General features: G+C 38.7%; 2 protein-coding genes across 3 annotated transcripts in view; one reads left to right on the top strand and one right to left on the bottom strand.

Annotated features, from left to right (window-relative positions):
• The first annotated feature begins 969 nt into the window (after positions 1 to 969).
• Positions 970 to 9614, top strand: LOC134672531 (carboxypeptidase B-like). Of its 2 annotated transcripts, none has more exons than XM_063530476.1 (8): positions 970 to 1076; positions 2909 to 3121; positions 4274 to 4485; positions 5355 to 5515; positions 6098 to 6220; positions 7159 to 7264; positions 7709 to 7855; positions 8805 to 9614. In XM_063530476.1, exons 2-8 carry the CDS (start codon positions 2941 to 2943, stop codon positions 9537 to 9539), a joined length of 1665 nt encoding a protein of 554 aa, XP_063386546.1. In that variant the 5' UTR covers positions 970 to 1076; positions 2909 to 2940; the 3' UTR covers positions 9540 to 9614. The 2 variants fall into 2 exon arrangements, with proteins under 2 accessions (XP_063386546.1, XP_063386547.1); XM_063530477.1 differs by having other exon boundaries at positions 4352 to 4485; positions 8805 to 9613.
• Positions 9615 to 12338: 2724 nt separating this feature from the next.
• The window catches only part of LOC134672534 (runt-related transcription factor 1), a 48045-nt gene continuing 34730 nt past the window's right edge, over positions 12339 to 25653 (bottom strand). The window contains exons 5-6 of the mRNA XM_063530480.1: positions 13439 to 13591; positions 12339 to 13084 (exon numbers count right to left, since the gene is read on the bottom strand). Coding sequence (XP_063386550.1) covers positions 12591 to 13084; positions 13439 to 13591 — 647 coding nt within the window. The 3' untranslated portion in view covers positions 12339 to 12590. The remainder of the gene's footprint in view (positions 13085 to 13438; positions 13592 to 25653) is intronic.

Raw genomic sequence — 25653 nt, 5'->3', positions numbered from 1 at the left:
TAGTTATGTTATAGGAGCATTCCATGAAATTGTCTACCGTTGTCCCGTACAAACGCGAAGTTTCTGAAGATTTAAAGGTATAAGAGTTCCCTTTTCTATGACAAATGGTCAAAAATATGCACAGAAAAATAATCGCCTGCTTTAAATGCCGAGAAAAAAGTCGCAACACAGGAAATACAATGCGTTTGTACGGGACAGCCCGTGGAATGCTCCTATAAAATGTATCGGAAACTCAGTTCATATTTTGAACTAAAACAACAAAGATTTCACACGTAACTTATTTTATCCTGCATACAATATATGTTAGCCGAGATCTTACAATAAACTATAGTTTGTGCGGAAAGACTGAGTCGTGGAATGTATGGGGCCCAATACATTTCACGACTCTTCTCTTTCCGCACAAACTATACATTTCCATTCCGAGACATCATCATCATTTTCCTGACGGAACACGGCTTGTGGAAGCCTGAAGTCCACTTGGCAACTAATAGGGAATATTACGCGAAACTCTGCGTATGGTTGCTACCACGACAATCCATCACAATCTGGGAGTCTACCCTGTCTACCGCGAAACAAGATCTTCGAAATTTCGTTTTCTAACCTCTCCATCACTCTTGCGTATTCGAGCGAGACAGAGGCAGATAACTAATTATCGAATTTTGCGTTTCCCGGTAGGCACTTGTTAACAAACCGCCTTGATGCATCAATCAAAGAGAATACATATATAACCTGATATGCTCTTTCAAGATTTAATTGACAATCGAAAATACAGTTTTTGACCTGCATTGAGCCTACCTCTCAAGTTTGAAAAAGACTATTATAACTAACTTTTATGACAACATGTCAAAAGTTGTCACTATGAAAAAGTCACTAAAACAACAATCTTTATCAAAATCAATGTAATTAGAAAGAAAAAACCATTACGGCTCCAAATTCCAAGTGATCAAAATAGTCAACAATTGTAACAGTGTTTCATTAAGATATCAAAGTGGCGCCACCACTACCTCAAGTATGGACAGTGAGGTTCACTGACGACGGCCAAAAATGTTTCGTGAGGTCACTTGACAACTGCGGTGGTAGGTTTCCATATGTTTCGTAACTACCTTGGAACCTACTTGGTACATACTTTGAAAAAATCTCATATCTCACACTGATACTCAAAATTGAAAGGCCGTACAGTTAGACCAAAAAAAGTCTGCAGAGATTTTGATAGCCCGTGGATACGCTGCAAGTGTTATTTTAAAGGTTAAAATTCAATGAAATTATGACGTATAAATAACACTTGCTTTGCGTGGGCTACCAAAATCGCTGCGGACTTTTCTTGGTCTAACTCTAACTCTGTATGCATCCCATACATAGATATACTACATTTTTCTTTTGACTGACAGAACAAGATACGAAAATTTTACAAAGTAGTGCCGATTTATGTTGTTGTTGTTTTTTCCTGGCTGACGACTAGACCCAGACTCTGACCACGCTAACTTTGCCAACTTGCCGGTGAAAATTCATTTCTCTATCCAACTCTAGAAATGTTCTTAACAAAAACGGGTGAGAAAATGAAACATCAACAAACCTGTTGGCGTATTATGGATGGGTTTATCCATGTGTTAAAGTAACTGTCACTTTTTAACACCGTGGGATAGAAAGTGACGGACACCGTTTTATCACGCTGTCACGTAGACAAGAACGACCATCATATCCGTACTGTTATCGATAAGCAAAGCAAGTCAAATGGCTAATTTGTTAAAGAAGATATAACAACGTGTCCCGTATTTCACGGTATGATTATATTCAATACTAGCGACCCACGCTGGGTTCGCACGGGTAAACAAATTTTACACCTATACCTTCCTCAAGAATCACTCTATGATAGGTGAAAACCGCATGAAAATCCGTTCAGTACTTTTTGAGTTTATCGCGAACAAACAGACAGACGGGGCGAGGGACTTTGTTTCGTATAGTGTAGTGATTCATTAGTATTTTAACTAACGAGTTGAGGTATTACATATCGATAACAGTTATGTCAATAACGGCTTATTATATCATTCGGATTATGTAGAGTTACAGTAAAGTAAGTAAATGTTATGTGCATTTTTTCTTTTCATACTTTGTTAATGACTATAATTAGGTAAATGGTTCTAATTATTAATTAGAGGAATAGGATTATCAGCTCCGGTAATCGCATTAAATCCTATTTGTAGCAATATTGAACTAGATAATCGATTAAAGCTAATCAGCAGTCAGATAACTTAACTAGATAAGAATTTAGAAGCCTAAAGATGTTACTCCAGGGTAAGTATGTTATTGCGCTTGATTCGTGATAATAACGATAAAAATCACATTTTGCTTTTTGACATAGAAGTAAAAAGACTGTAGGTAGGTACCTATATCTAAAAAGTGAGGCATACATACAGGGCGTTTTTGGACAACTAGGCATATTGTGCGAAGTGATTATGTAGGCTATACTGAACAACTTTTTCTATGGGACCAACCCCGATATCCCTAAAAAAATTGGCCTTCCCATAGAAAACGTCGACATCCACTCGACCAAAATGTATGAAACGGCCAAAAAACTTTTTTTGATTTCAGAGTTGGTCCCATAGAAAAAGTTGTTCAGTATGGCCTATATAATCACCTCACACAATATTTTGTTTTGACATGAATGGATAAATTGTTGACATAAGATTAATTATTGTAAGACATTTTCTAATTTGTATCTATTAAATAATATTATGTAAATATGAATGTCGATCATAATATAAATTCATGTAGATTAGTCTGGCATAATTTAAAATTAAATTTAATATTATTTATGAGAATAAATATCTAAATCTAAATTTATAGCCAGTTGTTCAAAAACGCCCTGTATATTGTCTTCAAGGCACGTTAAAACGTATCATCTTTCTAGCGATAAACATATGGAGGGAAGACCGAAGCACGATGGATTTCTTCGTGGACAAGCCGCGGGTTGCTCAAGTGGCGTCCATGCTCCACGAGAGAGGCATACCATTCTCTGTCTCTATCCGAGACGTAGATGAATTGAGGTGTCGTGAGCAGGGCTCCTCGATCACTGTTAACCTCAGCACGACTGAGCGCCCTGGTCACTCGAAGGATGCACCGTGTAAGCATTTATGAACATTGCGTATTGTAAAGGAGGGGACCTAAAGTATGGTAGGTAATGGTTTCAGTTAAATATCTTGAGACTTTAATATGTTTTGTATTTCAGTCCTGAACAAGTTTCTAGTGGTGCTATCACTGTTTCCGAGCCCCTTTCAAAGTTTCAACTGATTTTAGTACTAGATATCTATTGGTATATATTGGTAGTTTAAAGTTGAATAGTTATAGGTATACGTTTGAAGTTGACATTGCAGTCATTTTATCTTTCTTTAAATGACCAACTTATCGCAATGTAGGTTCAATCTAATGTCAATTGTTTAAACAAATAGTCGGGAATTGAATCTTGTTAAATTATCAAAATATCAAAATCTCAAGATATTTAACCGAAACCACATTTTCCATACTTTAGGTCCTTTAGGTGCGATAATAGGACCAAGTGGTGGTGGTATTTTAAAAGAGAGGCATTTTTACTCTATAAGAGATATTAACACGACACGATTAAATTACGGTAACAGGGTTCCACTATCATTATCAACTTCAGTACAGTCAGCAGCAGAAGTTGCTAAGCGGGATCGGTGTTCAAAATTATCTTGACGCGACTTTATTATGAAGAGAATAAGAGCGTTTCAAGGTCATTTTGAACACCTCACCCGCTTAGCAACTTCTGTTGCTGACTGTACAGCCTAATCAGTCGTCGTATAAGAATTTGTAAACACCATACATTGTAAATATTAAAACCGGTATCTAAATCTAATGCAAACATAAGTATATGATTCCTAGACTTTGAACATGCAAATTGCAGACTTACTTTTAATAAAATCAAAATACTGACACCACGTCAGAATTTTTTAGAACCAAGCAATAATCAAAATGAAAGTTAGGACCTCGATATGTTGCAGTAATCCCAACCTTAATATATCAAACGTAAGACTTAAGTTTCATTGTGACATTAAGCGTTCGTCTGCAAAAATCCCATTTAGGGCTACACAGACACTAAATAGAGTAGGAACAATAGATAGCAACTTACGCTAATTAGTTATGTGTCAGAGAACAACTATTTAAGGAAACCGAGTCAATGTTGTCTACTCATATCGTCTCCATCTCTACCAGAGTGAAGTCATTCTATTTTACTTAGTTGCATGAAGTCAAGTTGCAGATTATTCAGAAAACTCAATCTACTACGAGTTTCTGCCAGTGGTTCAGTGTTGTTTACCCGTGAAAATGGATATTGCAGGCGGATGTATGAACTGGAAAAGCTACCACGGCCTGCGTACGATTTACAATTTTCTGGACAAACTCGCTGAGACACACCCATACTTGTGCAATACCTGTATCATTGGGAAGACTTGCGAAGGAAGAGATATCAAGGTACCTATAGTTAAACGACTTTAATTTTATTTTAAACGCAGGAATTTCGAATCATATATTAGGTATTAATTATTTACCGACGTTTAGACACAGGTAACTATAAAGGTAATAAATTAAATTCGCGATAGACTCGTCTATAAATGTGAGTTAATTTGTGTTCAAAACGTGACAGTTTTAAATATTATACAACAAAGTTTTACTTATTGACATGTATGATTTTATTTTAATCGTATGAATTGTCTAAACTGTTTGGTTAATCAGTAAAACGACTACTACATAATTATATTTATGGTATTAACACATTGTAATATGTACCTATCGCATCACATCTATTTTTTTAATTAATAGTTATTCAAATTGTTCAAGATAGCCGGTTAAGATAGCACTTGCACATTTTGTAATTTTTAACCTTGGTAATAAAGTCGGTATTTAAGAAGACAATGAGTTTACAAGTCGGCCAGAAAAAATATTTTTAACATTTATATTCCTAAAGAAAATGTACAATAGTTATTTAAACTATTTAAGCAATATTAATTTTAACCATGGTTGGACCCCAGGCTCCCATGAGCCGTGGCAAAATGCCGGGACAATGCCAGGAAGAAGAAGAAGCAATATTAATTTTAAAATAATTAAAACCGTCTAGTGTTAATTCCATACACGACCGTATATCAAAACTGGATTATGCACTCTGGTCAAGTATTGAAGTAAACGCTCGTATCATCGCCAACAATGTTAACTATACATCGGTGGACCTTATGCCTTTTGTGATAAGGTTCACCTATGTACAGTTAGGAGTGTTGCTGTTTGTATATCGAATGTCACATAGATACAGACCTTGTCAGCAAAAATGCTTACCATTTCGATTTCAGCTCCTGATGATATCAAATGGTTGCCCTAGCAATAAAGCCGTCTGGTTAGATGGAGGTATCCACGCTCGTGAGTGGGTCAGCGTCGCCGTGGTCACATACATCGCTAACGAAATCGTCCAAAACTTCAATAAGATGCCCGAGAGCGTCACAAACAAGGACTGGTAGGTTCCTACTAGCAATATTATACTTTAAGGGGCCCACTGATTACCAGTCCGCCGGACGATATCAGCCTGTCAGTTAAAGGAAAAATTTGACAGTTCCGAGCAACTGACAGGCTGATTTGTTGGCGACTTTACAATATAAATTAATAAAAAAAACCGGGCAAGTGCGAGTCGGACTCGCGCACGAAGGGTTCCGTACCATAATGCAAAAAAAAAAACAAAAAAAAGCAAAAACAAACGGTCACCCATCCAAGTACTGACCACTCCCGACGTTGCTTAACTTTGGTCAAAAATCACGTTTGTTGTATGGGAGCCCCATTTAAATCTTTATTTTATTCTGGTTTTAGTATTTGTTGTTATAGCGGCAACAGAAATACATCATCTGTGAAAATTTCAACTGTCTAGCTATCACGGTTCGTGAGATACAGCCTGGTGACAGACGGACGGACGGACGGACGGACGGACGGACGGACGGACGGACGGACGGACGGACGGACAGCGAAGTCTTAGTAATAGGGTCCCGTTTTACCCTTTGGGTACGGAACCCTAAAAAGTGTTAGCAAAGCGTGTGCTTGTTTTCAGGTATGTACTTTCAGTGGTAAACCCTGACGGCTACGTGTACACTCACACCACGGATCGCATGTGGCGTAAAAATAGATCGCAATACGGACAGTGTGCGGGAGTAGATCTCAATAGGAACTTCAGGTATGTTTCTAGTTTGTGGAAAGAGATGAAGATAGTTTATTATTCAAGTAGGCATATTACAATGCGCTATAATGAACGTCAAATAAAGCTACACCGGCTCCAACTCGGAGTAATTAACAATGGAGCCGCCATTAACAGGCGTTCCCCTCTGTCGAAAATAGGCGGCCAATGGTCAACCTCATGTCAACCATATGTATGGACTGACGTTTATCTGACATGACGTACCTATACATTTGATGTGCCCCTCCCCCGCAAAAAACGGCAGACTATTTTGTACCGAAAATTTTAGACATGGCGTCTCCGTTGGTTATATCCTCCAAGGGCTCCAACCCTACACCTCTGCCTCGAGAAGATTTAAGTCCTTCCTCAATTGGAGGAGGGTACCCCATATGGGACAGGCATCACAGGCAACAAACTCGGCGGGACACATCTTTTCAAAACATTACATCTTATAATTAGCCTCTTCCATAAATTTGTAAGACAAGTGACTCAGTTATAGTTTGTGGTTGAATCCTGGTTATAATATTTTGTTTATTGTACAATTGACCTGGACGCATATCTTAACGGCTAGCCGGAGATTACCCAGAACCGAGATGGGTGGAGGTCGAGGGGGGATGCCTTTGTCCAGCAGTGGGACACCATACCGGCTGGTAATAATAATAAATAATAATCTCATTTGATCTCTCTCAACGATCATTGTTCCGATAGTCATGCCAGCGAACGGTCCCATAGCGAAGAGTCTCAACCAACACCTAGAGAGACTCTCGCTGGGTGGTTGGATCAAGAGTCAGATGCAAAAGGCGGTAATTTTGGACACGGCGCGAATAGTACTCCGGTTCCTCCCTGACCACCGGCAGCGTGGGCCTTCCCCGCTGCTGGCGGTACCCTAGGCTATGTTTTTTTATAATGTTATTATGTTAATTTCTTTGTTTCGATAGCGTGGGCTGGGGGGAGGCAGGGGAAGACGGTTCATCTGAAGACCCTGGCAGCATTTTCTACCGTGGACCAAAGCCTTTCTCGGAGCCAGAGACCGCTGCCATAAAGGTGAAATTGAGAATAATTTCCTTATTTTAATGATACCTATTAGATTGCAACTATAGACCGACAGCTTAGGCGCCGTACGCCTGCCGCCCGCACCTTCCCCGCCACCCTGAGTCGTCCTATCCCGTCGCCCCCGTACCGCGCAGGCGAGAACTTATTTAAGCGGTCGGTCTATAAATGTTGTCATTATACCAATCATCGTCATTAGTAATTGCCAAAAGCTAATCTGAAGTCCATCTAAGGTAACTATACCTACTTGGCAACAATAATGTCAAGGTTATGGGGAATTTGACAGTTATTCCCTCTGGTATCTTGCCAAATCAGCCGGGCAGCACACTATTGGCGCGACAGTATCTCGCCGCGAGATAAGTGTCGCGCCAATCATGTGCTAGACCTACAGTGCAGAATTAGCTTAGATGGACTCTATGAATGTTTCACAATTTTCAGAAGGTGATTCACGACTCTAAAACAGACTTCAGGGCGTTCCTTTCGTTCCACAGCTACGGTGAAGTTATTATTTTTCCTTGGGGCTACACTAGCGATCCATGTCCGTCCTACGTGGAACTACTTGAGGGAGGCACTGTTATGGCTCGGGTATGTTATGTATGAAGAAATCATTTATTTTTATCCTTTTCCTATCTTCACAGACGTAGGTAAGTAGTTGCAAGATTTGCCATTTAAAGTTCAACCCAACCTCTTGGAAGAATCTTCGCTAACATTACAAGTAGTAGTATTTTATCGCCTTCCTCAATTTTTTTATTCACATAATATACCTATTATAGTCCAGTATATACTACGATGGTATATTTAGTTAGTGTGTTCATAGTAAAAATATATGGCGAATTTCATACGAGCCCCGATGCATATGTTTTCGTCTAGTGAGACCATTTTTTGAGGTACTCGCGTTTGTACAAAAAATAATGTATTAGTTTAAAAATCACTAATATTTAATGCTTATACTAATGTAGTTTAATTTTATTTGGTAATTTCTACAATAACTAAATCCAAATACCGTTGGTACTGAAAGAAAAACGATTTTTTATTTTATTTAATGGGTAGGAATATAAGAGATGTGAAAAGGGCTATTACTAGGGAAAGCAACACGGCTCTGCCAATGTACTTACTGTTTTGTTTCGAGCCCATGCATGCATCAGTGCATGTAGGAGAGGACAATATGATTTGGACAACGTTTTAGAAAAGTACCTTTTTTCAGCAATAAAAGTCTCATGAAATTTTATTAAAATCAAATAGATTACATTACTATCATGGTTCCCATTATTGTGTAATGTTATGTTCATGTGTATATAAAATTTATTAGAACAAACAAAATAGTTGTGTGGAACTAGACGAAATAATTTGCATCGGGGCTCGTATAAGAAATCGGACAGGCTATACTTAGGCTGCCATTTACTTTATTTATTTGTTATTTACCAGTAAAAAAGAAGTATATTGGCATTATTGGCCTATAATAGACGCAGACACATATTTGTACAGTAACCGTGAAGCTCCGAATGATTCTAATTTAAAATAAACCTACCCTCAGGCAATACACGCTGTGAACGGGCGCACGTATAAGGTTGGAAGCACTAAGGACATCATGTACTACTCAGCGGGAACCAGCGTAGATTGGAGCTACGGCTCCGCTAAGATCCCCTACTCCTACATGATCGAACTACCAAGCAAGCAACACCGATTTCTGTTACCCAAAGATCAGATCATCCCCACAGCAAAAGAAGTCTTTTGTGGAGTGATAGAGTTAATGCAATTCATCGACAGGAGACGTACAGGAAAGTCGCAGTCGGCTACCTCTTGTAGGGCTACAGCCTCTTGCCCGCCTAAACCCTCTAGTATAAAGCCTGTCTCTTGTTCGACTAAACCCCCTTGTATTAAGCCTATCTCTTGTTCGCCTACACCCTCTTTTACTGGGCTTACCTGTCGTTCGCCTAAACCCTCTTGTAAGAAGCTTATCTCTTCTTCGCCTACACCCTCTTTTACTGGGCTTACCTGTCGTTCGCCTAAACCCTCTTCTAAGAAGCTTAATATCTCTTCTTCGCCTACACCCTCTTTTACTGGGCTTCCCTGTTGTTCACCTAAACCCTCACGTAATAAGCCTATCTGTTCGCCTACACCCTCTTTTACTGCGCTTAACTCTTGTTCGCCTATACCCTCTTGTATTAGGCCTAATCCCTCTTGTATTAGGCCTACCTCTTGTTCGCCTAACCCGTCTTGTATTAGGCCTAATACATCTTGTAGGCCTCATAGCTCTTGTAATTTATAGCACATTTGGTTTTATTGAGTGCCGGACTATTTTGAGTTGGATTGTACGAATTGTCATAGAGATTTTTTTCGTTTTTCAACCCAGTAAAATCACGTTAGATACTCTGTTCATTATTACATATTTTTTTGATATAATATCTCTATATGATTTAATAAATGGAAATAACATACTTATACCTACATTTGCCTTTCAATTTTTTAACCGTTTCGCCGCCATTGACTTGATATCAAGTCAGTAGGTACATTTCGTGCCCCACACCCACACCCCACGATATGTTTTACGGGTTGCAATTTTTGACATGACGTTGATTACACTTTATTACTTCATTGACGAGCCGGCGAAAAAGTTAAACAGTGCGTACATGTACAGTTGTTATTGGACCACTTGGCATGACTTGCTTCATCGCGCGCGACTACAAGTATAGGTAGTATCGCGCGCGGCAGCGCAAGTCATGCTAAACGGTCTGATATTATTTGAGTAAAAAAGGTTCATATATCTGGACACAGTTTAATAATTTTATACCTATGTACCTATGCTAGAAGGCACAATCAAATTTGTAAGGTAAAAATTATCATCCTATATAGCTGTTAATACCAAGCCCCCTACTCTGTCTGTTCTCTTTGACGGCGCAGCAACTAGTATCATTTCTCTCTCCTTGCTCTTTTAAAAATGCCGTTTGTCAAAAAAGGACAACCATACTGTTGACAAGATGGACTTCAAATCCAAGTGTCCCCTTTTTAGGTGACCCAGGTTGTGCACGTGTGCGTAAAAACGTATATGTGTGCTCTTTTAGGGATGTGAAAAGTCGATTTTAAACATGTTATAGTAACAGCACCAGTCATGGGACATTTAAGAGGAAATTTGGAGTATTTATGTTATTTCCCTTATACATGTAAATGGTCTACCGCTTAGCGTATTAAAAGATGAAAGTCCTATCCGTCTTTCATGTTTTAGGCGTGTTGTATCAAAGATACTGCAATTAGTTTCCACATATTTAACAAATTAAAACCATGCTTTTTTTCTCCAGTCATGGACACCAAAGCTCCAGTAATGGGCCCCCGGTAATGGACGTGGAACCAGTAATGGGCCCCCTATAATGGACATTGCTCTATCAGTATAAAATATTGAAATGGGGAATAAATTACGCCAAAAAAATATTTTTTGGTAAAAGCTTTTATCGCTGAATGTATTTTTCTTTCCACAGCCAATTATTATTGTATTAGATCCATCGAGACAATTCTAATATACCCAAACACAATTAGTTAGGGTTTATTGCGATAAAGTTCCCATGGCCACCTCCTGTCTCCATCATCAGATCAGGTCCATGTTATTATAATATATGCATTATCATCCGATTTGCATACTTAATTACGTACTCACACAAAATTTCAACTGAATCGGAAATCGGAAAGTGGCTCAAATTCAGCTACCAAGATTGGACCCACACTAACTAACAGGGCAAGTTAAATAAAAGTTTGGAAAAACGATATTAATTTATCCGAAGTCCGAGAATACCTCCTGATTGACATATTTCGTAACTACATTTTACTTCTGTATTGTTTAAACATGAAATTATGGCATGGCAAGCAGCATTCTGTCAATTGTCCCATCATAGGAGACACGCAGCTTTACAGCTCCTATAATAAGATTGGGCCAAATACCACTATTTTTTTTTACATCTGTGGAGTCACAACATAGTGTGTTGTATACCTTATCTCATGGTAAATGCAATTAACAAAACACATTCTAGTTTTCATCAAGTATTAATTAATCAAAATTTAATAAATTAACTCAACTCTCTTAGCGAAGTTGTTAAGCATTCGTAGTGGTATTTTTTTTCAGTGACACGACAACTTTTGGGTTGGCGCCAATTTCTTAAAAAACAACCAAATTTAATGAAACTTCAAACTGAAACAGCTCTAGGACTCTTATTTATTATAATATACAGCCAGTGTTTATAAACTACTTTTAGATACTTATTTTAGAGGAATTATGTTTTTTTGTCCCATTACTGGTTCCACGTCCATTATAGGGTATACTACTATATATATCGATAAACGCTACACAGCGGAGCGAAATAGCGATTAATTGAAGCTTCAATATCTTTGTTAAACATAAACATAATTGAAATGCTAATGGATAATGAATATATTATAATGTAATAAAATAATTCAATTATTGCGGAACACCTATTTTAGTAGGTATTTATGTATTTTAATTAAATATCTGAACTTTCCCTTGGTTCTCTCCTGGGGCGTGACTATAAAATTGTGATCTGATAACCACAATAAAGAATAAAAACGTTTTAGTTCATTTTAGGTATCGTTAAACCTTTGAAGTAAAATTTAAATTGCAAGAAATTTCGATAGTTTATCGATATGACTTTATCGACATGGCTACAGCAAAGTGGGCCGCTTTGTTAATCGTACACTAAACAAAAAGTGGTCCCACTGACAGCTCGCTTGGAAGGTATCTGTATATTCTTATATCTATGGTTAATACCTATCATATTTTCTGTTTAAATCAAAAACAAACTTTTTCTTACTCACTCAGGAATCAGGATCTAGTTATTTTCGTCATGCAGTTAAAAGGTTTTCCTGCAATTTGAGCGTGTTCAAATTTTGTTACATACATAGTTTCCATAAAATATTGTGATCCGATGGCCAAGCGACGCTTTCCCGCTGCGGTCTAAATAATAATAAATCCGATCCAAAACAGTATTTGCCTCTCGTGCTGCCATTGAAATGAGCTGCAATTATTTATCAAAAACTCAATTACGCCACTTAATTAAGCAAACAGTTAAAATTTCAATAACTTTATTTACACAATTTTGCATTATCTTATAATACAGTCAACAATTTCGTTAAACATTACAATTGAAGTTCACATTCATTTATCTAACGTAAAACACCATCTATCGACAGTAATCACTATATTTAGCCACCGTTAACATCTATAACCGGTTGTCCACACACTTATCACTCCGGACGGTTAGCGAGCCGAACACTAAAGTCTTCCTGTATTTGTCACGAGTCCTTAGATAAAAATTGTCTAATACGGACGCCACACATCGACCGGTCTTCGTTCGGAAGTAGTCAATGCTTTGCTGCGCGTCCTGACCCCTTGTTCTGTCCATTCCGGTGAAGCAGGTCTCTTTTTTCCACCGCCAGGTGGAGTGGAGTTAGCTTCTTCTTCTCTGTCTGGACTGGAGTTGGAATCTTCTTGAGGGGGCGGTGGTCTAAGCCACCAATCGTAGCCACCGTAAAGTTGCGAGTAAAGCCACGCTGGCGGCGTCGGTAGTAAAGGGGAATTTAGGAACAGTTGTGCAGCTAACGCGCTGTGGAATAGGCTGGAAGGTGCTGGTAGAGGCTGGAGGGGTTTCCTGGTTCTGGTGACGGAGGTGAAGGCTCCTGGACGGTCGTCAGGCGGGGGGCTGATGGAGGCCGTGACGGAGATGTCGTCGCTCTGCGGGGAGCTCGGCCGCGAGTTTGCGGGGCTAGTCGTGCTGTGCGCGTGCACTGTTGTAGGGTTCTCGGATGTCACATCTGGGAAAGATAAATTAAAATATATAATACTATATTTTAAGCGTGCCATACAGGTTGGCTAAAAAATAACTGCAATTCCGTTGCCAGGGAGGTATATTACACTGAGCAACTTTTACCAACCGCAAAATAGCTTCGTACTTTTTGCTGGTCCGTTTTCTATGGGAGGGTAAACAATTTTTTCGTGATTTCGAGGTTGGTCCCATAATAAAAGTTGCTCAAAACCTCCCTAGCAACGAGAATGCAGTTATTTTTTAGCCCCCGTGTATTTCATATACTTCTACATATAAATCTTTCCTTTACTCCAATGAGATAGTATAATTATAGGCATGTACGCTGTAACAAGTTGATGCTCACCAGTTTCATGAGCCTGTGGAGGGTGCCCAGGCGCATGGGGTGGCAGCACATGCGGTGTGAAGTGCGCGTGTGGAGGTAACAGGGGAGGGGGGTAGTGCCGCGCTAACGCCCCCCACTCGCCGTTCGGCAGGCCGGCTAACTGATGAGCTATGCCTGGCAACAAAATAATAAGTTTTAATATACTGTTAGGATAAAAAATGCATACATTTTATGACCATATGCCTTAACCTAGCCCTTGACGGCCCCCGACCCCAAGGCAGACCAAAAAAGCGATGGCTCGATGTCGTGAAAGCAGATATGAGTGTGAACGGGCTCACACGAGATGACGCCCAGGATCGAGCAAAGTGCCTCCACTCCAGTGCTTTCCTCAAAGCAAGTAGGAAAGCGGACCCTGGCAAAGGCCAGGATAACGCTAGGTAGAAGAAGAAGAAGAAGGTATGGCATTTCCTGTATTAAAATAGAAATGGCATGATGTAATTCCTAGACATAATATTTGAAAATCCAAGTTTTTGTGACGAATGCCAGCAGATTGCGTCATTGTCTACGTTATCTAATCGATTACTGGCATGGTTGATGCGACCCGTGCCGTGAAAGAAGCTTTCTTGATGAGTCAACTTCATATTACTATTGATACTTAACGTGAACAATTCCGAATGCTTTTAACAACTCAATCAACACTACAATGGCGTTATAACGCTTAACGCGATACTTAACGCAGAGCATACAAGTCCTATCTTTTCAAACAATTTATTATCTCAGCCCTATTTTAAAATATGAGCTCTAAGCTGCATATGTTAAGGTAGTATTTGCGTTAACGTGACTAATAAGATAAGAGGTTTAGAAGGTAGCTGTGGATATTTAAATAATGAGTGAGACGATTCCCTCGCTCCCCCACAAGCTTGTTTCAATTCCCGCCTTATCTCCGTCGCGGCACTCCTCAATTGTTGGCTCTGACAAGTTTGAAATGCGCGGATCGGGAATCAAAATAAGACGGGTTTTAAGTAGGTTATATGTGCCTATATGTGTTTCTCGAGTGTCTTTGGGAGTGACGTACGTGTTCGTTAGCGGAGATGCGTATTACCTAAGTCGTTTATACAACTTGTTCCTATCGTCTGAGCATACCTTTAATCTTCAGTTTGACTAACTACCCGATTCGAACTTTAAGATACGTCAATTAATAGATCTATAAACGATATGGATTAGATGTGACAGTGTCAAATGTGACGTTTCTACAAGAAAAAACGTCATTTTTGACACTGTCACATCTAATCCGTATCATTTATAGATCTGTTAATTGACGTATCTTAAAGTTCTAATCGGGCCGTAAGGTATAATAATATAAGAAATACGAATGATCTTAAATTAAGATATAAGTACATATCAACATATTCTTACGTAAAAAAAAAACACTTTCTTATATAAAACTCTAATAATACTCGCCTCAAAATATTAAAGAAACACAATAAAAGTTATAAATCTTAAGGTTAAATGTGAAACAACTAATAATAAAGGCAAATATTAAACATGTAGATTTTATAAAAGATGCGGCTGTAATTCAAATATTTCTAGATATATACATCACCAACACATTCAAGATATATAGTACTCCTATTATACTCGTACATAAGTCAAGAAGGTCTTGGACCGTCCAAATAGTCCAATAATAGTACTATATTTCAATATAAAATAGAAGCGCGATAATCGCAAAGCATTTATACATAGGAAATTTGTTTTGGCGTCATAATTCACAGTTGACATTTTTAAGCGCATAAATTAACAAAGTTGCCGGCGCGACCCCGTACATTCGGCTTAACCCTTTAGCACCCACCTTGGGTAATTCCCACCCTACCCGACCCTTTCAGCAATAGAATAAATTACATGCCGCTTTATGTCACAGATACCGGCGCTGCGAAAATGTAAAACGCATTATTTTCAATCCGGCCGCTTAATCTTTATAGTTCTTGTTGCAATTAGACGAAAGCTTTTTTAAGTAGACACAAGGAAGGTGTTTTAAATGGTCTATTTTGGGTCCCGCGGAGTAAAGGACTTCCCTGTTCTTCGTCACTTGACATCATTGTCATGGCTTAGTGCTTGTCCCAGCTAGTCGCTAACAAATGGGTCCAGTACGGATATGGTGATCGTTTTTTTCTACGTGCCAGCACGTTAAAACGGTGCCCGTCACTTTCTATCCCGCGGTGTTAAAAAGTGACAGTTATTTTGTCACGTGGATAAAGCCATCCGTAATACGCCTGCAGGACGTTCCTCTATATTTTACTGCATTGAATCGTCTCTAATGACATAGAGTACAAATCACCCGGTGATTAATTAATAACCTAAATCATCATCATCATCATCATCTCAGCCATAAGACGTCCACTGCTGAACATAGGCCTCCCTCTTGGACCTCCATACGTGCCGGTTGGAAGCGACCCGCATCCAGCGTCTTCCGGCGACCTTAACAAGATCGTCTGTCCATCTTGTGGGTGGACGTCCTACGCTGCGCTTGCTAGTCCGTGGTCTCCACTCGAGCACTTTTCGACCCCATCGGCCATCTTCTCTGCGTGCAATGTGGCCTGCCCATTGCCACTTCAGCTTGCTAATCCGGTGGGCTATGTCGGTGACTTTAGTTCGTCTACGGATCTCCTCATTTCTGATTCGATCACGTAGAGAAACTCCGAGCATAGCCCTCTCCATAGCTCGTTGAGCGACTTTGAGTTTTGAGATGAGGCCGATAGTGAAAGACCACGTTTCGGAGCCGTAAGTCATCACTGGTAACACACATTGATTAAAGACTTTCGTCTTGAGGCACTGAGGTATGTCGGACGAAAAGACATTACGTAGTTTCCCGAACGCTGCCCAACCGAGTTGGATTCGGCGGTTGACCTCTTTCTCGAAGTTGGACCTACCCAATTGGACTACTTGTCCTAGGTAGATGTACGAGTCAACAACTTCGAGTACCGAGTTCCCAACAGAGACTGGGATGGGCACAACATTGGCATTCGACATAAGTTTCGTCTTGTCCATGTTCATTTTCAAGCCCACCCGTTGTGAAACTCGGTTGAGGTCATCGAGCATCATGCTGAGTTCCTCCATCGACTTTGCCATGACTACGATATCGTCGGCAAACCGAAGGTGAGTGATGTATTCGCCGTTGATGTTGATGCCAACATCAACAAATCAAATAACCTAAATATGCCGAGCAAATATGTGCCGATAAAATTCCTTCAAACAATGTTGTATTTATTAAAAATATTACAACAAATTAAATTATCTTAAGAAAATATTTTAATTTGTTTTTATTTCAAGTAGAAACACTACTATATAATTTTCTTAGTATATGATATGACATTTATTACAGTTTATAATGTTTTATCTATTCGTATTGTAATATTTTTAATCTTTATTGATAAAGAACGGCTTAAATCTGTTAAACCATCATTAAAAACAACATGATCCCTATTAAATATATTAAATTCAAATAAATAAATAAATCCTCTCTTGACATACATTTTTATACAAATCACAGTAAATTCAACGTCTAACATCTAGCGAGCTATAATAAATCGTGGCATTTTTAGATTATGCGCAAATATTTACGACTCGATTTGATCCGTTGCATCTGCAAAATTTACTACCTTCGACAACTTGCCTCGTTAAATTAGGTAGTTACTTTGCTTCCACATTTTTATGCTCTAGTTCGAAAAACGAAGGAAATCTGCTCATATTTTCGGGGAGAAAAATTAAAGAAAGTTCAACGTTGACAATTTAACTAATGGCCGCTGCTCAGTGTTGGGGAAAGTCTGAAGATTAAGTTGTTTCTCAGTAATAGACCATCAATATCGGATTAAAACGTCAATCTAACCCTTTGAGTTGATTAATCGTTTTATAAGCACGACGTCAAATTAATGAGTATATATTTAAACTAATTTTTTTAAAAATCTGAGTGCCATGGGTAGTAACTTTAAACACACGCAAATCGTGGCTTTTTTTTTATATGTGTGGCTTTGTTGATGTACTTTATTATTAACTATTTAAATTATTTTATGGTAATTCTTTGACTGAACAAACATCTAAAGTAGGTATCGTTTTAGCAGCTGCATGCTAATTCAAGACCAAAAAAGTAAGACTAAATATGTTGCCACTTTTTACTAGCGCGTCTTGTATTTATGCAAAAATAAGTAAATAAAAGTATTTTTTTAAACCGTAGGAGTAAAATTACTAATAAATAAATTACCTTAGCGTGATTATTCATCAAAAGGAATTCACTATTTTATAAACAAATTATTGCAGTGGTAACATTGTCTTACTTTTTTTGGTCTTGAATTACATTTTGCAGTTTAGGTGACGTTACTAAACGCAGTGATATAAACAATTTTAAAAGGAAGTCGTTATATTCCAACTCATAATATATAAAGTCTCGATCGTCTTTAATGCAGCCGCACGACATAGTAGGGATTAATAAAGAGCAGATTGTGCAGGAATTTCTATTGCATTTTAATAAGTGTAGCCAAGGCGGGTGGTCGCTATTCCGGGCGGCCTTTCTTCAGCTAAGAGCATTCAGGTCAGCACAGAAAACGTTATTTTAACAGTAATTTAATTATCAATCGTATTTCTGCGAAGAAATTCAAAGGTGTATGTGAAGTACCCTATCCGCATTGGGCTAGCGTGGGGACTATAGCCCAAACCCTCTCGTTCTTGAGAGGAGGCCTGTGCCCAGCAGTGGGACGTATATAGGCTAAATTATTTATTTATTTATTTTATAATTATCAATTATCGACTCGACATAACGGACGTAACGCATTACCTAATAATATGACCAACGGAAAACGTCAGCATAGTGGAACAATAGTACAAATTGTGCTAAGATGTGAGACACGACTTAAACTAGGCATGCTATAAACAAAGCAAGGGACAATAATACAGTATTTAAAAATCCTTTCCACTGATTACGATTTCAGTTTGCAAGCAGACGATATAAATTATTCAAATTTTATAGATTTCTAGGGCTTTTCAAGTCCTAAACCTTACTTAAGCCATTACCACCCATTGTACCCACTTGGGTAAACCTGGGTTATGGTGTTATATTCAAGTTACTACTGTAACTCTACCTAACATGGGTTCCAAAAACTTAAGTAACAAATATAGTTTAAGATTTATAATTTTATAAGCTTCCAATGCACCACGAGGGACATGTAGCCTCTTTCATTAGAAATATAAATATTTAAGGAAACAGAAAACAAATTGTAGATTGGTATAATATGTACTTTATCATCTATCAGTGTTATCTACATTGAAAAGTCAAGCAGAATGCATATAAGCACTACACCGTGTATACCGCACGGCACTTACGGCTCGATTCGGAAAATGAATTAGATTTCTACTAGACTTCAACAAGTTACGATAAGGATAATTTAAAGATATTTGTAAGATAGATATGTCAAATTTGACGTTTCCGCGATTCTGGAGGTCCTCTTGAACGATTTCGACAAGTTATGACTTAGATATTCAAGTCACATCTAGTCGATATGTAACGTAGATCTAGTTGATCTCTAAATCGTCTCAAGATCTTGTGATTATCTCGAAATCCGAATAGGCCTGTAAGATACAAATAAAACGTAAGTCATCCGATTGTTTTACGTACGTCGTTATTGTTTTAGCCACCTTTGGACATCCTCCTAGCGTAGCACGGCGGAGATACTGCATAAGATATGTATACTGCAGCAGCGGCTCAGACAATATCCACGGACGCGAGACGCAAAAAAACCGGCAGAATTCAAGATTACCCGGCTTTGTTCTACTTCCACTCAAAAGTCGAAGTGCAGCGTACACTCAGACCCGAAAGTAGCTTCATTAGATACACTATTCAGCAAAACACTTATAATATGTGACTAATTGTATCTGAGTAATCTTTATTGAAACGACATAATTCATCAGTGTTTTTGTAATTTTTTTTATTTCACTTTCAATAATTTCAACGTTAACTATTTTAACTTGATTGTAAAGTGAAAATATAATCTTATTCTTCACATTTGAGTCTTGACATATTATGTTTTGCGATTTAGATTGTCAAACTAAAAGATATACTCATGTTGGTCCAACAAGGTTATCAAAGTCAGTAGACACGGATCTTGACGTTGATACTTTACCAAGTACCTCTACATCTACATCTACAATTATCTGTTAGTTATGATGATAATGTATCTTCTACTCATTAAGAAAGAATGCATTGTCACCATCAAATACAATTCGGAGTGAACGTAGTAAAGAAAGTATAATAGTTATAGTTACATTAATTTAGTCAAATTGTACTCGTATCCCTTTGAACTAACCCATTAGAAAGTTCAAATGTGTATACCCATTTCGATATCAGAGCTCAACTTTCACGGAACTCGTTACAAGAAAAACGAGGAGGCATTTCCGTTTTGTGTTCCTTGATCAAAGTTGCAAAAGAAAGGGCAGCTACAGACGATTTGCATTCGTTAAAAATGTGGAATACTTCGTGTTTGTGTGCTGTGCACAATGTGGAATCATCGCTGCGCCCAATCGGGTTTGATATTTGAAGATCAGGTTACAAACTAAGTTAAATAATTGAATAAATTAGTTTGAGATTGTTTTTTCTTTTGTTTCTTTCAAAATACATACATGCTTTTAAATTACTCATTCAATTTTTGCTCAAAATGATAAAAAAAATCATTCAAACATAAAAATGTGTTAACACAAAATAGTTCATCACAGTTATGCCTGACAAGTTACAATAATTACGGGTACCGCTATCGTGCATCATAATTAGAAGTGTAACTTTTATTGATGTAGATATGTTGAAGTTATGAAAACAATCAAATGAAAGCATTGTTGTATCTATACATATTTCTATAGGAGATTATTTTAAATTAAAACTAAAAAACAAAACTTTAACAGAAACAAGTATCAAGAGCGGCTGGTCGGCAGTAGTGTGCCGGCCGCATTCGAAGACGTGCCCGTCCGCTACATTGCCTCAGACGAAGGGGTTTTTTCCGACTTTGAAAAATCGCGCCGCCGCGAGAGGGTTGAACCCAAACATTTTAATGCCATTTGCTAGATTGCGTCTTGCATTTTTCTTTCCCCGCTACAGCGCTAATCCGCGAAGAAGACCGGGATTACAGGGATAAAAGTATTTACGTTTTTAGTGTGATTCCGATGTCCCAGATTAGGGAGGAATTTTTTAACGGCTCTCCGAACCCTCGCGGTGATTAGAGAAAGGGTTGGAAGCACTTTCGAGTAATTATTTTACATTTCTTCGAACATCATTGAAGTGCTAACGCGCCAGCGATTTCGCATCCCTTTGCACGGCTTGAAAAGGTATCCAAGTTGTTTAGAACAATATCTACATATTAATCGTAGCTTAATGAAAACCGGTGTAGACTATCATGCAAAGCTAAGTTTAAAATATTTAGCAAATATTTACTCTCCAAAGACGAGTCAGGGCTCGAGCGCGCTAGTTGCTAAAGTGTTAACATTTAATTATTTCTGAGCATAAGTTTATAAGTTTAATTAATTTTCGGAAAGTTGTAGGGCGTCACGCGTGGCAATTACAACATTCATTTCAAAGTCGGTGGTTGGAGTAATGGTGGAAACTTATGAGAAATGATAGGCACATGCGCCTCGACAGCAGTTTGAATAGGCATCGGCAACGGAAACCCTTGCCGATTATAAATTGAAAGTAATCATTCAGGGAACAGCCCGACATTATAGCAAAAGCTATTATATTATATATATTACAACGGACTGTTCTTAGCAACTACGAGGTTTTTTTATTCCCGATTTCGAGAAGTCCCCCGCCGCGTCTGGCTGTGTGCTGTGTGTATGTTCGCGATAAACTCGAAAACTTACTGGATTTGCATGCGGTTTTCACCTATAAATAGAGTAATTCTTGAGGTGTATAATTTGTTAAGGTGTGTTGCGAAGCCGGGGCGGGGCACTAGTTATTAATATGGTTGAAAATAAATCAACCACGCATTTTTATTTACATACAACAAAGTTCAGAGAGTTCTGACTCGATTAAGTACTTTGTTTACTTCGAATTCCAAATCTGCAACTCTAAAGGGGCCCACTGATTAACAGTCCGCCGGACGGTATCGGCCTGTCAGTTAGAACAGAATTTTGACAGTTCCGAACAACTGACAGGCCGACACCGTCCGGCGGACTGTTAATCAGTGGGCCCCTTTACTGTGCTTTATTTATTTTTGCCAGTTTTATGCTCAGTTCATTTATTAGCCAACCAGCCAAATATGTATATCACGGATTTTCGTTATAATTTCGACAAACCATTAACTAGGTAAGTATCTAATTTTACGTTTATTGCAGTAAATAAGACATGCCTTACTCAACACTTGACGAATGTTGCAAATAAATAAACGTTAAAGATATCATATTACACATTAAAGTGTCATTCTATGGAACTTGCTAATTATGTTAAACAAAAATCACTAGTAGGTATAGTTCGTAGGTTTCTAATAGAGCCCGAGCTAATCATAGTCTATTGTCAAGTAAAACCGCTCGTGCCACGTGCCACAACCACCTGCATAAAAACCTGCGTACTTCGGTTACCGAGTGCCGGCGAGTCGAATAATAAATTCATCATTCAGAAACAATTTCAATATGGCGGTTTGTTTACATAATTAACAAGTTCCATAGAATGACACTTTCCAATAAAAAGCCTGCTTACTTCAGTCGTCAGCTAGTGGGCAAGAAATTATTACAGGTCTTGAGTCTCCATATATTATAGATATGACCCAATATGAAAACGTTCAAACATGCTAACAACGCTTACCAATCACAACACACTGATTTGTTCAGCGACAGTGCCGGCTACGTCACAGCATGGGTTAACAAGACGGATATCCCCCGTACATCATAAGGTTAATAAGAGGGCTCGCGAACTAACGACTACGCTTTGTCAACGCGCCTTAACCCGCCCGCCGCCATCTTTGGCAGCCATGTTGGATTTCAATCTACTTAGCGCTTAATGAATTTGTGTCTATTGATTTTGTTTAACCCCTTTTTGTTTTGCTTAATTAACCTTTGGTTTTGAACAAGGGAAAGTGAAGGTTGACTTGATATTTTGCTTAACTATGGTTGTTTATTTTTATAAGCTTTTGTCTAACACTTTCACCGTCCACGTTATCTGAATGGTATCTTAAATGCTAATCCTCTTTAAGTAAAGAGTTTGCGTCTCCAGATGCATTTATAAACGTCTCATGAAATAGTGATGTTTATTAATGAGGGTTTATTAATTATGTGCAATTTCGATTAACTTTAAAACGAGTTAATTTAATCTAATCGCAAATCCATAACAATGAACTAAGGGCCTACCGCGAACGTTGACGTGTTGCCTCCCTGTCACAATTAAGTACGTACGAATTTACAAGTGCAACAGAAAGGCAACACATCAAACGTGGTTCGTGATAGGCCCTCTGAACTTTATAAAGCGACTTTTATAGGGAGAAATTGATTGCACTGTTTTCTGCATACGCAACGCAAAGCCGCCATAAGGTACATTTTGCCGTGGAACGTCACATATCTTTACTATTTCATATCTAGTGAATCTCTAATTCATTTCCCGAATCGAGCCGTATGTCCTATTCCTATGATTAGAGAATCCGTAATGGTATATGTACATGTAATATCTTTACTACGGATTTCCAATGCGTTCATACAATACAAGATTTAAATTTAATGACAACTTGTGTCTGAATTGTCTGAAAGGATTAATGGATTTACACACCTTTACACACACATACATTGCCTTTATCGTGCCTATATGTAGACTTATGAAAATTACTCGCATTACCAGTTAATGGGCCCCGCGTCATCATCTCGAATTTATTCGAATGCGCAGTAAAAGCTCGAATCACGCCATACAAAAGGCTGTATGAGGTGGGTGGGGCATTTAAAATTTACAAATGCGTAATTATGCACCCGCATTGTCGCGAGCGGGTGGCGGAAGGGTTAACCCCCTAACCTTTCTTCCCCCCCTCCCCACGATCCGGGGCTTCCGGGCCTAATGCTATATTTAATTTTCTCTAAGGCTCCCTCATTAATAATGCGAGCTGCGACTTAAAGTGGTGCTCATACGGCCGCGTGGAAGAAACGTACCGCGGCGTACTGAGTGACGTGCATTAATTCGGGTATAAAGTGGTAATTAAGGTAATTTTGAGGTGACAGGTGCTGTAATTCAGCTGGGTTTATTATTTCGAGTAATTGTTTAAGTTTTGTTTCTTGAGGGTAGCTTGATAGTTGTCCAGAAGCGGTTTCACGGTCGCATTTATATCACCTGTCGCATGCCATGCGTCACTTACTTATTTGTTAGAACGTGACAGCATAGTGACAAGTGATAAATAGACGACCATCTTAGCTCTACAGGATAACGGCCTTGATTATGTTATGTTCATGAAGACCAGTTTCGAATGCTTATAGGTAGTTACTCAATTCGTAATTAAATTTTATACATTATGTTTAGTAGGTGTTCGGCTCGGATGGCTCCGATGGCTCGGGCACGTAGTCAGGATGGGGGAAGATCGCGCAGTCTGGAGGGCGTACTCTGGAGTACCAAGTGGCTGAAGGCCGTCTGGACGCCCTAGGTACCGCTGGAGAGACGAAGTGCAGAAAGACCTTACTCGGCGCCGTCGACTGGACAGAAACGGCTTTGGACAGAGTAGCATGGCGGTCTTTGGTGTCGGAGGCCAAGATCCACTTCGGGTTGTTGCGCCACAGCAGTAGTAGTAGTATCTTTAGTAGGCAGTCAAAAAACTTTTTCTATTTGTCTGCAAAATTTAGTCTAACATCAGACGAGTTAAGCAACGTTTGTTAATGTTCAGACACCTTTATTATTATTATTTTTAGTTAGCCTACTTCGGTGTCCCACTGCTGGGCAAAGGCCTCCCTAGCTGTCATCAGCATTTTCCCACCATTTGGGATAGAATGCGTCCAAGTCGTCCCGCCATGTCTTTTCAGTCTTCCTGATACCCGGCCTGTACGGATATGATGGTCGTTCTTGTCTACGTGACAGCGTGATAAAACGGTGAACGTCACTTTCTATCCCACGGTGTTAAACAGTGACAGTTATTTTATCACGTGGATAAAGATGGATAAAGCTATCCATGATTCGCTGGCTGCATCGTTTATTGTGTTCCGTGGGACACCTTTATATTTATTAATATATACTTACCCTTCACCCCTAACACTATCCTAATAAAGTATGAAAAACATCTTGAGTTCTAGCCTCTTTAGTTATGAGACACCGGAAAAATTTTTAGGGTTCAATCATTTTAAACAGAAGGAATTTTCTTTAACCATTTCATTGAAGTGCTCGGCAATTAGCAAAGCAATTATGATGCCTCATCCACACCTTTCCGTGTTGAAGTTACCGCGCAAATGTGGATAATTTATCATGATTTCGCGGGGTTATTGGTGCTTCAATATCGCTCCACGCTCAAACGACGTAAGTGAACTACAACTGTACTAACACCAACACTCTTGACTGACCACAGATGGACTTTATTATCATTGCAATAAGGTTGATGATTAGACCGTTCAAGATGTAAGCATGGTACAGCACATACGACCTGTTTATAATTACGGGGTTAGTACGGTTAAGAGGGCAGAGACGGTGCTTGGGAATTTACATATTGAAGTGGGCTAAATTGTTTCCAAGGAACAAAGCGAATGAGAGCGTTGAAAGAAGACTCGGAGGGAGCTACTTGTAGCTTGTTTGTTGGTAGTTGATGGGAAATATTTACAGATATACACTATAGAATATAAGCTATGGGGTGAGAATGATTAGAATGTGTGACCTGATTAAAATCCATCCAAAATAGGTCAGTGACAGTAATTAATTACTAATTTAATAACACTTTAAGTCCTATTAGGATTAAGAAGTGCTTATCGTTCCAATGGGTCAATTATTTTAACACTACCGTTTAGTTAACAATTAATGTTTATTTATTTTTCAGGAATTGTACCTAAGAAATCTAATAATTATCAGCCACTTAGATACATACAGACTGAAATTATTACGTTTCACCATACGCTGAGGGATGAATAAGTGGTTCTGTTCCATAGAAAACATTGATATATTATTCACTAAAAATGTATGAGACGGCAGATTTTTGCCATTTCGGGGTTGGCCCTATAGTAAAAGTTGTTCAGTATGACCTAGGTATCCATCCCTCAACGTA

Source organism: Cydia fagiglandana, chromosome 17 (genome assembly GCF_963556715.1).
Source record: "Cydia fagiglandana chromosome 17, ilCydFagi1.1, whole genome shotgun sequence".
Classification (NCBI taxonomy): Eukaryota; Metazoa; Arthropoda; class Insecta; order Lepidoptera; family Tortricidae; genus Cydia; species Cydia fagiglandana.
Note: the sequence above shows the minus strand (reverse complement) of the source record. Positions and strands in the feature narration are given on the sequence as shown.